General features: G+C 36.8%; 1 protein-coding gene across 1 annotated transcript; it reads left to right on the plus strand.

Moving 5' to 3' along the window:
* Positions 1-1,601: 1,601 nt before the first annotated feature.
* CLUB (TRAPP II complex TRAPPC10/CLUB) lies at positions 1,602-16,848 on the plus strand. The gene is made up of 21 exons (XM_086634770.1): positions 1,602-2,016; positions 2,846-3,075; positions 4,029-4,210; positions 4,445-4,628; positions 4,955-5,045; positions 6,126-6,289; positions 7,841-7,930; positions 8,056-8,217; positions 8,661-8,722; positions 8,888-8,978; positions 9,462-9,613; positions 9,768-9,981; positions 10,519-11,064; positions 11,162-11,374; positions 12,183-12,573; positions 12,674-12,764; positions 12,866-12,950; positions 13,869-14,055; positions 15,300-15,589; positions 15,838-15,931; positions 16,343-16,848. The coding sequence occupies exons 1-21, from the start codon at positions 1,953-1,955 to the stop codon at positions 16,516-16,518; spliced, it is 3,759 nt and encodes a 1,252-aa protein (XP_086490896.1). The 5' UTR covers positions 1,602-1,952; the 3' UTR covers positions 16,519-16,848.
* The last annotated feature ends 565 nt before the right edge of the window (positions 16,849-17,413 follow it).

Consider the following 17,413-nt stretch of genomic DNA (forward strand, 5'->3'; position numbering starts at 1 on the left):
TATCCTAATCGAAAATGAGTAAGCCTTCGTAGAAGAGTTCCTGAAATCTGAGTATTTCTTTGGATTTCGATGAACAAGTGACTTTCCAGCTTTTAATATGCATTTTTTATTTTCCCACCAAAAAGTCTGATGTGTGGTCTCGGTGCTTTTGCAGCTTCCTTTTGGGGTTGTTGGGGTTGTAAATTGCATCTAGTATCGATGGTCGCTACAATTGTCGAAATGACAATCGATGGACTAGCTTCAGACAATAATTTATTCTGCCAAGCTGAGAGTTTGTTTTTGATGGAATCAATCAATTGCGAAAGAAACGAAGTTTTATGATTACGAATGTGGAGTTGAACACCCAAATATTTGTCTATTGGAGATTGAGTTTTAACTTTGAGTATGCGAGATATCGTCCTTTTCAATTTGGCATGGGAATTATTGGAGGAAACAATATTCAATTTATTGAAATTGATCATTTCCCGAAGAACAACATAATTAATTAAGAATGGCTTTTAAATTGTGCCTATCCTCCAAAGTATTCTTACCGAAAATGATGTAAGCTTCCGCAAATAGAAGTTGATGAATATTAAGGGATTGCGAAAGCCCCGAAAGATTTAACAGAAGAGATGAACCTACCTAGACCTCCCATCGCCAAAATAAATAAAAACATTGACAAAGAATCTCCCTGACGGAGCCATCTAGATGGATAGAAAGTGAGACCAGGTCTGCCATTGATAAAAATAAACTTTGAACCCATCGCCAAAATAAATAAAAACATTGACAAAGAATCTCCCTGACGGAGCCATCTAGATGGATAGAAAGTGAGACCAGGTCTGCCATTGATAAAAATTAACTTTGAAGGGGGGGGGGGGATATAGGTTCCAATTAAATTACACCAATAGAGAGAAAAATTGAGCTTCTTAAAAATAAACATAAGATAGGGCAATACGACTCAATCAAAAGCCGTAGACATGTCCAGTTTGAGTTTAAAGAAGTTCTTCTTGCCTTGATATTTCTTAAAAGAGTGAATTATCTCATGAACAACAATGATATTATCAGAGATCTTTCTACCTTAGAGAAATGCCGACTGAAAGGGCCGATAATGTTGTTGAGCTTATGTCTTACCTTTTCTTGTAAGTTATTTGCCGCTAGTGGTGGTCAACGAGTCGTGTAACCCGTTTATGAAGCAACACGACACAAAACACCGCGTGTCGTGCCGACCCGTAGCGGGTCAAGCGGGTCTGGGATTTTAAGCTCCCAGACCCGTCAACCACGACATGTCAGGAACGGAGACACGACCAACCGCGGTCCATGGCGTTCTTAACCCGTCACACCACGCTAACATGTACGAAACTCAATTTACAACATATTATTGTTATTTTGTTGAAAGTAGTTATTAATCAATAAAATGATTAAGTAATAAAGTAAACATAGGTTCTAAAGTTTAAACAAAGATCATAACGTTTGACTTGAAAATTATTTAGTGCTTACTTTTGTTACATTTAGCAACAGCTGGCTCATTAGCCACGATCCGGCACAGCAACGACTGAAACCGCCACGAAAATGACACAGCAATCATGGGGCGTTTCTGTGCCCAGACCTTGTGATCTAGGCACGGCGCGACACGACTTAAAGTTGTGCCTGGCGTGTCTAACACAACATGACTGTCAAACCGGCGGTTGGCCACCACTATTTGCCGCATATGATGTGGTGCTTCAACAAAAACTATTGATTTCCACGGTCGCCCGTAGAGTTTTTCCTCAAAAATTTCCCCTTCCCCCTCTCTCTCTCCCTCTAAGTTTTTGTACTCTCCTCTCGGCTCTCAGATACAGAGAGCTGCTTCTTCCGTGCGACCGTGCCGTCCAGCGTCAGTGTCTCTTCTGGACATTTCAATGTTCCCAGCAAGAGTCCTGATGTTCTCAAAATCATAGATCTTCTCTCTCTCTCATGTTTTTTGTAGATCGATCATGGCGAATTTCTTAGCTCAGTTTCAGTCAATCAAGAGTGTATCTGATCACTTGATCATATCAGGTAACTCTTTAACTTCTTCTTATCTACTTCTTCAAATTGTTCAATTTTATTCATATCGAGTATTGACTAGCATTACAAATTCACTATTCGGATCTCAAATTTATAGGTTTTTATCCTTTCACCTATAAGTTACTCTTGTCTTGTTCGTAGATCAGATTGATGATACTAGAAGATGAAATCTAATTTCTGTTTGCATCACTAGTCTGGTACCAGAGTTTAATTTAAGAAGCTTTGAGCGAAAATGTCCAATTTTGATTAATCTGATTGTTTGTGCACTTCATTTTTTATTGAGCTTAGTTTAAAGCTTTCCATTTCTCCATCTTATTGTACCAAATTTAAGTTCATTTAGTTATCATAAATTGTGGTTTCAGATTACTTAGGTTTATCATTTATGTAGTTGTTACTTTTGTAGATCAAACACAACCTAAAAATTTTGACCCTATAAACTGAAGAATTTACTTAATATGTTTCGTCTAAGTTGCTAACTACTACATAGCTTCCCAATGCTCACTCATAATTAGTACATAATTTCTCCTCAAATAAATGTTTCTTTGTTGTTTTGGTACAAGGAATGAAATTTCAGTTTTGATGGAAATTTTGGTAGACATGGAAATGGAAATATTTCGAAATTTATTGCCTTGACAAGGCATTGTTATGAGAAACTTGATTAAATTTCAGTTTCGATAGAAATTTCGGTAGGCATGGAAATGGAAATATTTCAGTCATTTCGACTGAAATATTTCGAAATTTAATTCCTTGGTTTGGTTGATGTCATTCGTAATCAGCTAGATTTATCCTTCTCACATTATTTCAATGAACTACTTTACAGTTGAAGATGTAAGTGATTTGTGGCAACTAGTCAAAAATGGATTTGAAGAGCGTTTGCCATTCAAAAGAGCTTGTTTGAACAACAAGGCCCGTAATCCTGTATATGTGGAGAAACTTCCTGCTGAATTCATATTAACGACTGATGCGAGGCTTCGTAGCCGTTTTCCACAAGAGCAGTCGTTATTTTGGTTTCGAGAACCGTATGCCACTGTGGTTCTTGTTACATGTGAGGTATGTATCAGCCTCTTTATTAATTTCCTCTGTGGCTTCATAAGATTGCGTAACTTGTAAGCAACAAAGGATAGCTAGTTGTATATCTGAAAACTAGTTCCAGGAGTTGAGAATTTGTAGAGGATATCTGGTCATCTTGTGCCAAAATAGTTCCACAACAGTAGTATCAGTTGCAAAGTATAAGTTTGATTTCCTGTATCACTAATCCATTGTAGGACTTGTTTGTTTAATGAGTTATCCCACTTCGTTATAACATCTGTAAGGGAAAAACGAGTTACGCTATCATAGATTCACGTGAACCATAAGATCCAGAAATACTTGAATTAATTTCACTAAAGTTAGATGTGACCAAGGAAGTATAAGAATATGCATAACTAGTTAAAACTATTAAAGCCGAAATAATGAAGACATACCAAATCGAAATTAGTCGTGAGTTAGTCTAGGAAGCCTTGAAAAGGGTGGAAGAAATTCAGACTAGAAGCACACACACATTCATCAAATTAGTCAAGCCAACTTGGTATCCAATAGTCAAAAGCATGAATTTGTTGTTTGAAAGGCAATGGAGGCTTACATTTCAATCGTGTCAATGGTACTATCATCTTAACAACTCAATATCTCCTTGACGGATTACTGTTTAATTGTTTTGCAACCAAAATAGCGTATAAAAAGGTAGGCCCATAGTTTCCACATGGTAGTGTACCTCATATGGGTATGTTACCATGTATGAGAGCGATCCATAATCTAGGTAACATCGAGTGGCGAAGGCACCGAATTGGGAGTTTGCATAGCTGAAAGTGTCGATGACTTTATCTGGGTTGTATCATTCTGGTTATGTCAAATAGATAATTTGGGTATTGATGGTTTTCGTCAGGTGCTTTATATATGTATATATTAATTTTTTGTACACTTCCACTTCTAATACATTTACGTGAATTTCCTCTTCGTCTCCGCAGGACTTTGATGAGTTCAAGAACATACTGAAACCACGTCTCAAGTTAATTGTTCAAAATGATGAAAGGGAGTGGTTTATTGTATTTGTATCTAAAGCTCATCCTAGCAATGACCAGGCCACTAAGTTAGCCAAAAAAATATATTCCAAACTTGAAGTCGATTTTAGCTCGAAGAAGAGAGAACGGTGTGTGTGCAACTTAATCTTTCTGATTTTACTGTTATCTGGCTAGTTATTTATGTACTTATGCAACTAATGTTACTGCTAAAGCAATTTGAAGATTATATGTGTGTGTCTGCGCGCGCTTTCTTGTTATTTCACTTCATTAAGTGCATTCTTGTGCTTTAAAAGTCGCCATTAGGTTGTAATCTTACATTGATAATTTATGGGCTTCTTGATGTTGTTTTGAAATGTATGCAGGTGCTGCAAATTAGATTTACATGGACCAGAACCAAACTTTTGGGAGGATTTAGATTTGAAGATCATGGAGTCCATAAGGAATACATTGGATAGACGTATTCAGTTCTATGAAGAGGAACTTCGCAAGCTCAGTGAACAACGATTCATGCCAGTTTGGAACTTTTGTAACTTTTTCATTTTGAAGGTTTTCTCCTATAACTAACACTTTAATGCCCTTATATTGGGGAAGTAAATTTCAACTAGGAAGTGTTTGGCCAAAATCATGCTTGCAGATCAGAAAGTAAAGCAAGACCGCTAAATACTCTTTTGCACTTAATTTGTCCTATTGTTAGCAATCATCTTAGCTCTAGAGGTGCCTACCTTTGCAAAGGAGCACGTTTGGCTTTAATGGATTGGATGGGGCAGCTTTCAGGAGCTTAAACCTCCGTTATTATCCCCCACCTCCAAAGAGACTTGATTACCGCACTTGCATCTAGAAACTATCTAAGTTTCCATGATATTTTTTTGCAGGAAAGCTTGGCTTTTATGTTCGAGATGGCCCATCTGCATGAAGACTCTTTACGGGAATATGATGAACTAGAACTTTGCTATTTGGAAACAGGTTCTTGATAATATGTACTACTTCAATTTTTTCATGCATGTAATCACTTTGTGACTTCTTAATATGTTTCCGTATCTCCCCTCTCAGTGCGACACTGCATGCACTAGAGAGCATTGTTATCCACAGATCAACTTGGGAATTTTCAGAACTTTTGAAGTCTGACAAGCTTTCCTGTTTGATTATTTCGTATCTTGGCACTTCTTTAAAAGCTGCTGTGTGAACACATTCTTATTATCATATATTTATAGCTCAAATGAATCTTTAGATGGCCAGTACTTGGTTGAAAGCTAAGGGAAAACAATGAATAAATCAGTCTTCTAGAACAAAGCCTATGCTCAAGATTGCAACTTATGCAACTACGCGCAGATTAGATAGGTTAGTCAAGTGACAAGTATTGGGAAGCGGGAACCTTTTATACCTGATGTTGCTATCACCTCCTACACTAGAATTCTATTTTATTCTAAAATAGAAGCTACTGAGACCATGATTGATGGAGCTTGACTATTATCTAGGGCATCTCAGTAGAAGCCAAAAGGAGTACAGGTTCAGTACTACAATCCTGTTAAATGGTATAACATGCCCAATCCCAGGACCCCTCTTACTGGGCTATTTATGTTTTTTGGGCCACTTGCTTTGTTGCATTTGTTTTTTATGTGACATGAACAGTGGAACTCACATAGTCATATTTTATATCCTGTACCAGTGGGAACTGCTCACGTTGTACAAACTTAGTTGACGGGTTATAAGAAAAGAAAGAAAAATGAGAAATGTCGTATCTTTTGGTATCTGGACAAACACTCTTGAATACTGTGGCACATTTGTTAGCATCTGGCGTGGATACGAATGGTCGCACCCATATTTATATGACATAAATGCTGAAGTACTTATTGGCTGCATTGATTTTAAAATAAGCTGGCCAATTTTTTGGACCAGGGTCTCTATAGCTTATGCTGGGCGGATTCTCTATATTTACCTTTTTTACGAATGTGTAAAATATTTCTTGCTAGTGTCATGATTCATGATTGCTCAGTTACTTATTTTACATAACAATAATTGTTAACTTATTCTTAATAATTTCAGTTAATCCTTCAGCTATGAGAAAGAGGGATTTTGGAGGAATGGACCATGGTGATGATGAGGCAGCACTGCTAAAACCTGAATCTAAACCACTATCACAGATTGTGCAAGATGATTCATTTAGAGAATTTGAATTTAGGCAGTATCTGTTTGCCTGTCAAGCTAAGGTGTGCAAATTAAGATTATGACTGATGTAAATCTTGTCCTAGAAGGTTATTTTCTAACTGAAATTGATCATGATTTTGGCCAGTTATGAAACCCTAGTCCTTACTTGATTCACAGGTCATTTCATGTAGAGCCTAATGCTAACAGCTTAATTTCTCGTATTTCTTTAATAACATTTACTCTTTGTTTGTATTTCCAGTGCCAACGTTGGAAATTACCTCTTCACATATTTCTTGACATGCATATTCTTATGTGCTAGTATCATTGGACTCCCACTTAGGTCATGAACATACAAATGTTTGTATAAATTATAGTATTTATCCTTTAGAAAAACATTACTCCAATCTTTCCTTTGTTTCTTTGACCAATCATCTTCATAAATAACTGTCTAACTGAGTGAGGCAGCAGCCCTTTTTTAAGGTAGACGCCCCTCTACTTATTAGGTATCCTAATCAAAGTAGAAAATTAAGTTCTAATACATATAGAATAGAAATCATAATTTAAAAAGTGAAGCTTCTTCCCTGAAAGTAGCAAAAGGAATCCTGATGGAGAGAAGGAAAAAATAAAATATAAATTAGGCCGAACTAGGACTCTCCATATGACGTGACATGGGTGGCCGAGTAGGTGCATCCATATATCATATTATGTGCGTCGCATTCTTCATCAATACAATGAAATTGAATAAGTTGTTTGATGCTTCGAGATTGATTTTGAGAACGTAATCGTTGTTTGTGACCTTTGTTCATGTGTAAGTGTAACATGGGATCAGGTCTGAGTTATCAGTATCTGACACCACCACACGGTGTCTGATACAACAAATGAAAAACGCTCGAAACGCGTATAAGGCCGTGGAACATGTATTTTCCTGTCTTCGTTAGTAGGCCGTTATCTTTGCTTATGTGTCAACTATTTTATATTTAAAGATAGAAGACCTTCTACTTACAGTATCCTAGTACCTGAAATGAGTTCCTGAGCATCCGATACAGCAAAAGTATTAAAAAGAAGTATCCACGTTGGGTAGCTTATTCTATAGAATTCATTCACATTTAAAAAATTTCTTTTCAATTTGCCTTCATTATGTTTCTTAGCTCGTATGGATATCCTGCTATATGGTGGATCGCTGGAAAGAAGTTTAACTTCTGAAGGAGATAACCCTCAACTCTACTAATATGATATATTTGTGTTGATGTTTTTTTTTTTGAATTGATATTGATAGAAAAAGAATTTACAGAGGAAGTAGAAAATGTTATAACATCAAAACATCCCACTTAGAAATAAAATCATAATAACACTTGTCCTTTGCCCAAATAATATTTCTACTCCAGTGATAAAGTAGAGCTAGGATGTCTTCCACTTCCAAGCTACTGTTATCATTTGAATCTTTGAACATCTGATCATTTCTGAATTTCCAAATTGCCCACACTATCGCTAATGGCACGAGGATCCAGAAATCCGTCTTAGCCTTGCTGCTAGCTATTTGTGTTGAATATTGCCCACACTGTCATTTGAATATTTGTGTTGAATATTGGTTGCTAACTTGTTGCTCTCTACAGCTTTTGTTCGAGTTAAATCGTCCTGTTGAGGTTGCTTCAAGGGGCTATTCATTTATAATTAGCTTCTCAAAGGCACTAGCATTGCATGAAGTAAGTGGTTAACTTGCCCTGCATATCAGATTCATTATTATGACTTATTTAAGTGAAGATTATGAGTGCAAAAGAAGTTTTCTTTTTCCAATTCCTAAACTCTGTTCTCCTCAAATTCCTTGCAGAATCTCTTACCCTTCTGTATGCGTGAAGTATGGGTAATAACTGCTTGCTTAGCTTTAATTAATGCAACCAGCTCTCATTATAAGGTTGAGCTTGTGGCATCTGAAGTTGAAAAGGAGTTTCGCCGCCTTCAGGGCGACCTTTATTCTCTAAGTAGAATTAAGGTATGCTTCTCTTTGTTCAACTAAAAGTTATAAAAAAACATGACCGACTTTCTTGTTTTCTAAGACACTGCCATGCTTTTCTATTTCCAAGTTTTTCTGCTCATGTATCAGGACCGCGTGAACCTTGAGAGTTGGACCCGGTACTCATCATTTTTGCAATCCAAACCGTTAAATATAGCTAAAATCACTTTTTCATTCTAACAAAATCTGTTACTCAGAACACAATTTAGTTTGGTATAACAAGATTTGACAAGACTATAAGTGACCGGAACATGATTTCAAAAGAGTAGCTCATTAGATTCAAACATGTCCGAGAAGTTCTTGCCTTCAAGTTAACATCAAAAAGTTAGTGCCACTTTGATAGATTCAAGCTTCATACAACTTTTGCTCCTTATTTTTCATGTTAAAGATAACCATTAGTGAAAATAGTACTTGTGTGGCAGTTTATGAGGCTAGCTTATTTAATTGGATACGGAGCAGAAATTGAAAGGAGTCCTGTTAACAGGTACACTATTACCTGGTTTACGTTTGCCGTTGTTTTGTAGTATGCTACAGAAGATGGTCGAAAGAAATAAATTCCAAAAGCTTTGATATGCCATCAGCTCTTATGGTATACGTTATCTGTTTGCTATGTGATAAATACTGAACGCGTCTTCCTTCTTTTGAGCAGTGCTGCATTAAGCATGCTACCTTGGCCCAAGCCAAATGTTTGGCCTTCACTTCCAGCTGATGGTTCATCCGAAGTGCTTGCGAAAGAAAAGGCAAGTCTTACGATATGATATGCACTAAAGTTATTGACAATATGCTGACGTAAACACGTTATTGACTGATGTAATGTGCATCGAGTTTTGTCGAGGGAAAATCAGAGATTAAGGATGATCTCATGGACTCGTGGACACAGTTCTCAAATTCATGCTGTCATAGTCTGATAACATTTAGTAGGAACGAGGACATTGTCAGGCTGTACTATTAGTCTATTATACTTAGTTTTCATCCCTTCAACCAAAGAGCCATGGACAGAATGGAAATGTTAGCCTTAATTAATTATTATCTAGGCTATATTGCTATTTTCTCTCGTCAAAGGAACTTTAACATACCATAGTCCAGAAAGTCCTCTTTATGCTTGCTAAGAAAACATATTTGTATTGAACATACTATGGAAATCATTTATTTCATCCTCTCATCTCTGTTATACCATCCGACTACTGCTTGCAGTTGATATTCATTTTATCTTTTGTTTGCAGACGATTCTTCAAACAAACCCCAAAACCAAGCACTTCGACATACTGAGGAAACCATTGCCTCTGGAACCTTCTGTTCTCTTGCGGGAGGCTAATAGGCGAAGGGCTTCCCTTTCCGTGGGGAACATCTATGAACTTCCTGGTTTTAATGAAGGGTACTTTCTTATATCTGTACTTTTTAACTTTCTGGAATCTGATAGTGTATCTGTGAATACTACGTGATTGTTTGTATCTTACTGGGAATAACTAGTTTCTTTGTCCTTATTTTAGATTCTTTGATGAGATCTTATACAATTGATACATTGACAGTTCAGGTATAGATTCAATTATGGGGACACCAGTATCTAATAAAGTTCATGCAACTTCAATGTCGCGAACCAACTCGTCACCTGGAAATTTCGAGAGCTTGGTTGACCGGCCTATGCGAATATCAGAAATACATGTTGCCGCTGAGCATGCACTACAGCGGACAATTTCTAATGATGATTTACGACGATCTCTGTCATCTGTAAATGATTTCGAGGTAAGGATTTTACTCTGTAGCTTTTCAAATACAGACTTCAGACTTTCCTTCTTTCTACCATTTCTTTCTCCAGTTAACTCGATGACATCTCTCAGATTTTATCCCCCATTCCAATATCCAGACATGTCTTACTTCCAGAAACTGTTATTAGAACTTCCTACAGGAAATTTCAGTTAAAAAACTACCACATATCTTTGATTTACCTTTTTGATTGCCTTAGAACGAAAACAAAAGCCTTCAAGAACATTAGCTTTTGTTTGATCTTAAGCTTGGTCTAATATGTTACACAAGATATTCAAATGAGATTTGTAATTAGTTTTTCCTCACTCCCCGGAAATAAGATTTAAGGACAGGTTTTACAGAAAACTTCCACACAATTATTTCACGAAAGAATTTTTATCATGCAACTTGCCAAAGGACGGGGAAGTCTCACATGCGGTATATAATGTATTTCAGTCATTGTTCAACGCATTATCTTTTTTGGTTGGATCGCAGCTGCAGTTCTTATCTTATAGATTTCAAATTTGGTTATGACAGCAAAAGTATCTTGAGCTAACAAAAGGTGCTGCTGATAATTACCACCATTCTTGGTGGAAAAGACATGGTGTCGTCCTAGATGGTGAGATTGCAGCTGTCTACTACAGACATGGAAATTACGATCTCGCTGCAAAGTCATATGAGAAGGTTTGTGCACTTTATGCGGGTGAAGGATGGCAAGACCTGCTAGCAGAAGTTCTTCCCAATTTGGCCGAGTGTCAGAAAATACTTAATGATCAGGCTGGTTATCTCTCTTCTTGTGTAAGGTTGCTATCACTTGATAGTGGCTTATTCTTGACTAAGGAACGCCAAGCATTTCAAGCAGAAGTTGTTCGACTTGCTCATAGTGAAATGAAACATCCTGTTCCCTTAGACGTGTCATCGCTGGTAACATTTTCTGGAAGTCCTGGTCCGCCACTTGAGTTATGTGACGGAGATCCTGGTACATTATCTGTGACAGTATGGAGTGGATTTCCCGATGATATATCTCTCGACTCACTTAGTCTTTCTCTGATGGCTACATATAATGCCGATGAGGGTGCAAAGGTATTCTTGCTGTCATTGTTATTCAATCTCATTATAGTAAAGGACTATAAGGTTACAGTTTTTCTCAGACACTGACTTGCTTATTCTGAATTTTCAGCCCATAAAAAGCTCCAAACCTACCATACTGGAGCCTGGTAAAAACTTCATTACTCTCGACATACCCCCAGCAAAGCCAGGTTCATACATTTTGGGAGTTCTCACTGGACAGATTGGGCACTTGAGGTTTAGATCTCACGGATTCTCCAAAGCTGGACCCGCTGACAGCGACGATTTTATGAGCTACGAGAAGCCAGCTAGACCTATCCTAAAGGTGCTAATCCTAAACCACGAGAATTTAGACTTAAAACTTGTTGTAGTGAAGAACTGAAGAAATTGTAAGAAGCTAGCTTATGAAGTTGCAGAAATTGGAAAACTTCAAAAATTGGGTTCGTGTCACTTACCATTTGGACAGTCCATTTTAAAAGGATGACCTCTTGATTGACGAACTGGGATTGTGCCACGTAGATTGCAGTTTGTGCCTTGTGGGTTATTCCGCAGCTAGGAATGCTGACTGTTTTGTTTCCATCGTTTTGTATATGATGAAGTGAGAGGGGTGTCTTAGTCATACAAGATCGCTTACCAGTTCGTCAATCAAGGGGTGTCTTAGTCATACAAGGTCGCTTGACTTACCAGTTCGTCAATCAAGGGGTGTCTTAGTCATTCAAGGAATGCTGACTTTTTTGTTTCCATCGTTTTGTATATGATGAAGTGAGAGGGGTGTCTTAGTCATTCAAGGTCGCTTGACTTACCAGCAGACATGACTAGGACTTGTTTCAAGATTAGCGAGCGCAATCTTGATAAATGATAATAATGATCACGTATTCACCTCAAATTTATCATTATAGATCTTCGATTTTGAATTCCCATCCTATCAAATATGAAATCAAGTTATAATGGGCTGATTTTCATCATATAATCACTGTTAAATCATCTGGATGCGAATATCGTTACCCATGATTCCACATTAGTTATTTCTGTTTCTCATACACAAGTGTCATCGATTATTCGTCGAAGTGTTTTGACTGACGAATTACATTTTACTACTCTGTATGCATCTAATGAGCTTTCGTCTTGCTTAGGTGTTCAAGCCAAGACCGCTAGTTGATATTGCTGCTGCTGTATCGTCCGCTCTGCTAATGAACGAACCTCAATGGATTGGGTTAATAGTAAAACCTATTAACTATTCCCTTAAAGATGCTTCCTTGCATATAGATACTGGCCCGGGATTGAAGATCGAGGACTCTCATGTTATAGAGATGGAAAAATGTTCTGAGGTATTACATAGTACAGACCAAACAGATAGGTGTGATGATTCTAAAAAGAACGGTAATAATGTTAGCAAAGAACTTACTCAGCTTACAATCCAAGATGGTAAAATAGAGTTGCCAGAATGGGCGAGCAACACCACTTCTGTTCTATGGTTCCCCGTACGTGCTACCGATAGTAGTTCTGCTGATGGAATATCATCAGGTTAGGAAGATTCTATGCTCTGAAATTTGCATATTGTCGTTGCATCTATTCTGGATACCTCAATTGTTGACTACTTTTGCTGCTTTGTTCTTATGGACAGTTGCTGCTCAGAAACAAAGTGTTGTAGATGGAATGAGAACAATAGCTCTGAAGCTTGAATTCGGAATATCGCACAACCAGACATTTGAAAGGCATAGCTCGTATTCCCTTTATCATTTTCAAAACCCATTTATCATTCCATCAAAACTATATCTCCAAACTTTATCCTGACAACCCCGTTATCCATGCCCAGGACTCTTGCTCTGCATTTTACTGACCCTTTCCATGTCAGTACGCGTGTAGCAGATAAATGTAATGATGGTACATTGCTAATGCAGGTATTATATATTTGACATTCAGAATTTTCATTTTCTATTATGCTTACATAGTGAAGACAGGGCATCTCTACACTGATTAGTGAAAGATACTGAAGTTTGTTTTCTTGTGATCTCGGTTTCCACAACAACTTCTATGGTGGACATATACATCAACAAGAAATTGAGTCGAAGACTCAATTTTTCCTGTTGGTCTTGGACCTCTTGGTTTAGGAGACTGTCAATATGTTTTAGGTTTGGGCTCCCTATGCGAACTGTGCAAACTTGTGCATATTCTACATACTATGTGCCTAACTTGTGCAAACCTTACATAGGGAGCCGAAGACTAAAATAATTGATGGATCTTTTTGAGAAAAGAAAATTTGCCATATGATGTTTTGGCTATTTTTCTCTTATTTAAAATACTTATTACGTGTTACATGTCTTTCCTGTTAAATATTTGCAAACTATATCCGGCATAAATGTTGACCAATTTTTTTCGTCTATAAGAAGTTGCAATTCGAGACAAAAATGCAACACTACTATGCTATTCGTCAAAATATGGGAAATGATTCTGTTTCTATAATTGAATTTTGATAACTATAGTTGAATCATCTTGTACATCGAAATTTCCTGTAGAAAGGAACAACTTGCAAAAAATATGTGGAAACTAGATGATCAAACAGAGATTTCTTGTACTTCCTCCTAACATGTAAATATTATGTGAAGTCCTTGCAAAAATGTAACCTCATAATTCTGGCTTTGAAATTGCATGTAGTAAAAGTACCAGCAGCTGCTTCAAAAATAACAGCTCGACTAATCACACTGTTCAATTTCTTAGGCGCATTTTCTTGTTTTCCCCATAACTCAAACTTCAGCCCTATGTATGATGGGTTTTAAATTCTAAAGCCTTTTTAATTCTGATGTTTTTCCTTTTTCAAGGTCACACTACACTCACAAGTAAAAGCAACATTAACCATCTATGATGCTTGGCTGGATCTTCAAGGTGGATTTGCTCATATAGGCAAGGGTGATGGGAGACCAACTTCAAGTTTCTTCCCGCTGGTCATTGCCCCATCATCTAGAGCAGGAATCCTGTTTGGTATCTGCTTAGGGAATGCAACTGAAGGTAAGCCACATCTCTTGTTATAACTTTCATAACATGGATAGGTGATTCCAACTGCTCCTCTAAACATGCACTAATTGTAAAATGACAATAAAGAATGCCTCGGGTTGTAATTTGTGTCATCTCTATATATTTCAACTTTTCCTAACTTGATATTGGGTAATTCTCGTGTGAAGTCCTTGCAAGTTTTTTTTCTCTATAATTGACTATGAATCTTAATATTAAGTTTCTAGTATGACAATTTATGGTTTACCAATAAGATGCTGGCCCCATGTCTGTAACGAGAACAAGTTTCTACTCACAGTTGCAGTCAACAGCTACCTAGCTTTGTATCTTTTGCATTTACTGCACTTAGGGTAGATTTTGGCCTCTTGATTGGCAATCTGCGTCTGGAATTTAGTGTTAGAGTATGACTATGATGATGCTTTGTTTTGTCTTTTCTCTTTTCCAGAACCCCTGACAAGAAACTTGTTATATCAATATATCCATTACAATTTTGAACTAATTCAGGCATTCTACTTGGCTCTGTCAAATCCCCTGAAATTCCCTAATTGACTTAGATAACATCATTTAGGAAAGGTACTTGGCTCTGTCAAATCCCCTGAAATTCCCTGATTGACTTAGATAACATCATTTAGGAAAGGTACTTGGCTCTGTCAGTTTGTTACTTTTAAACAGGTGCAAATTAGAGAGGATTTTTTTTTTTTTTTTTGTATTTTAACTTTTCAGTGATGGTTGAATAATTGTATTTTCATGAAGAAAATCTATTATATAAAACAGAAGGGAAAACGATGACTGGGACAAACATCCTTATTTAATTATGTATATTGTCTGGAAGTCCTTAAAATTTAAAATATAGTCCTTCGTAGAGATAAAGTTACCTATTTAAAAAACAATAATCCTTTCCTTCTTAGAAATAAAATAACTAATTTAAGAATTTCAAGGGTTAAAAGAAGAAATTAAAATCTCTCTCTCTCTCAATAAAATAATAATTAATTTAAGAGAAAAGAAACAAAAAAATAATACAAAAAATAATAACTAATAAAAATCTCTCTCTCTCTCTCTCAATAAAATATAACAATAAATATCGTAATATTTGATTGATACAAGTGTCCGTGCCCTAGGGCACGGGATATACCCTAGTAGTTACTATTGCCTATTGGATACAGTCTTCGATAAAATAAACTAATCAAATTTTACATATCTAAGTCTATATGGTTTGATTACTAAATGTCTCATTTTTGTAGATGAAGCTGAGGCAGCACGTTCAGGCAGTATATTGAATATTAGATATGGAATCTTGGGTAACAGAAATTTTGGTGCACATACCCCTGTTGCTGTTGAAGCAATTGCATCTGAGAGTGACAAACAGGATTTCCTGTTCAGGAGTGCACTTGTTCTACAAAGACCTGTGCTCGATCCATGCTTGGCAGTGGGTTTTCTTCCCCTTCCCTCAGATGGCCTTCGAGTTGGTCAGCTGGTTATCATGAGATGGAGAGTTGAAAGACTGAAGGAATTTAAGGACTCCAGTGACAGTGTAAGTATTTCAGAAACTTGACTTTCTTATATGTATTTTCTGACTGACCAGTTTCTTAGAGATATAGTAAGAAGGTTTTTTGTTACCTGTCAACAATAGTTTTACTATCTAGGTCACTTGGGGTTTCAAGAATGTTCATAATGTACTGTTTAGTTGGATGCAAGCTTATGGATCCAATTAGGAGTTAGTCAACACAAATTTGCTTTGAAATTGAATCTTGTTAAAACTTTGGATTACTTATTCTGCAGCATGATGAAGTATTGTATGAAGTTGACTCAAATCCTGAGAATTGGATGATAGCTGGGAGAAAGCGAGGACACGTCTCACTATCCACAAAGCAAGGTTTGTGAATTAACTGCTTATGGGTTTCATTTCAAAAGTATATCTGATAGCTCAAAGTCTACCTTATGTTTTTTTTTTAATTGATTTTCAGTTCTGTGATTTCCCAACTCAAAATGTTAGAACTTTTTGTCAGATGCAATCAAAATATCTTGTTTATCATCATCAAATCCTCCCTAAAACAATTCAGCTTTTAATTAGGAGTTCTTGTCCCAACCAAAATAAATTATTTAGTCACTCGATTATTCTGAATCCTCTACCTGGCTATGAGTAACTGAACTCTTTCAACCCAATCCAAGTCTGTATTGGTGGACCAACCTATACAACTCTAGCCGTAATACTGACTTTCTAAATCCAACTTAATGACATGTCTGTCGTCTGATCAATTTTTCTGGTATCTTGGGAATATTTCAGGTTCAAGGATTATACTTTCTATTTCCTGTTTACCGTTGGTAGCTGGTTATGTTCGTCCACCTCAACTTAAGTTGCCAAACCTTGACGATGCTTATGTAACCCGCAATCCTCCTAGCCCCCATCTCGTCTGCATCTTGCCCGCAGCTCTCAGCTCCTCATTTTGCATCCCCGCTTAACTGATGAGGTCTATCCTTTCTAGTATCCATTTCTTCTTCTTCTACTTGAGGCGATTATATTAGTTCAGATTTGATATGTTAGGATATTCTTCTACCTTTGACAAATATCCACTTATTTAGCGTTGTAAACATCAGTTTCTTTTTCCCATTTTGTTTCTGAGGAATTTTAGTTCAGGTCTGAGGTGTGTCGATTCAATTTTTATAGTTCTTATTTTGTAATTTCAGAGTCTGGGAACACTAGCTCTTAAATCTTTGATGATGTGTAACTGAAGATTTTGTTTCTTGTACAACAAATACTGTTAGTTATTTGATTGTTTTATGTGTGCACCAGAGACATTTTTGTTTGTTTCGGCTTTATTTTCTTGAGTCTCCCCGTCGAATTCATGATGGCGGTTACGTTTTTTAAAATCTTCTCTTCACCCAAATTCATTGGGCTAACAGACCCATTAATCTATCAATTATCCACCAATTTTTTTACCGGATAGCCAACTGTTGTCTCTACTTTTTCGACAAAGTCTGAGCTTTTGTTCTTGGTAGGGGCTTTATGTGAAAGGTGAAGGTTTTTCCTTGCTTCCTTGGCTAATGGAGGTGCAATATTTAGAATCACTCAGTTGGATATAAACTGACTTGGTTTACAAAAGATTATCTATACATATTAGACTTATCAATATAACCAACTACAAATAAACTTCGAAAATTTAATTTACGCAAATTTAGTAAATTTTTGACACGGTCGTCGATCTATTCTCTATTGCCCTCCCTCAAGCTCAACCTTCTGATCCTGAAGGAAGAGGCTAGAACATAACAGCTAGTAGCACACTTTCACAAGAGGCTAGAACGTAACAGCTGGTGGCACACTTTCACTAAACTTTTGTGAATATATCTATACCTTGTA

Source organism: Eschscholzia californica, unplaced genomic scaffold, assembly GCF_041429995.1.
Source record: "Eschscholzia californica isolate CP2 unplaced genomic scaffold, dmEscCali1.0.p SCAF_4, whole genome shotgun sequence".
Lineage (NCBI taxonomy): Eukaryota > Viridiplantae > Streptophyta > Magnoliopsida > Ranunculales > Papaveraceae > Eschscholzia > Eschscholzia californica.

Bases quoted from the DNA above. Each gene is read 5' to 3' on its own strand.
- CLUB (XM_086634770.1), top strand. From the start codon at position 1,953: ATGGCGAATTTCTTAGCTCAGTTTCAGTCAATCAAGAGTGTATCTGAT. The intron at 5,046-6,125 runs GTTCTTGATAAT...TAATAATTTCAG, and splicing joins ACTTTGCTATTTGGAAACAG to TTAATCCTTCAGCTATGAGA. The intron at 15,590-15,837 runs GTAAGTATTTCA...CTTATTCTGCAG, and splicing joins TTAAGGACTCCAGTGACAGT to CATGATGAAGTATTGTATGA.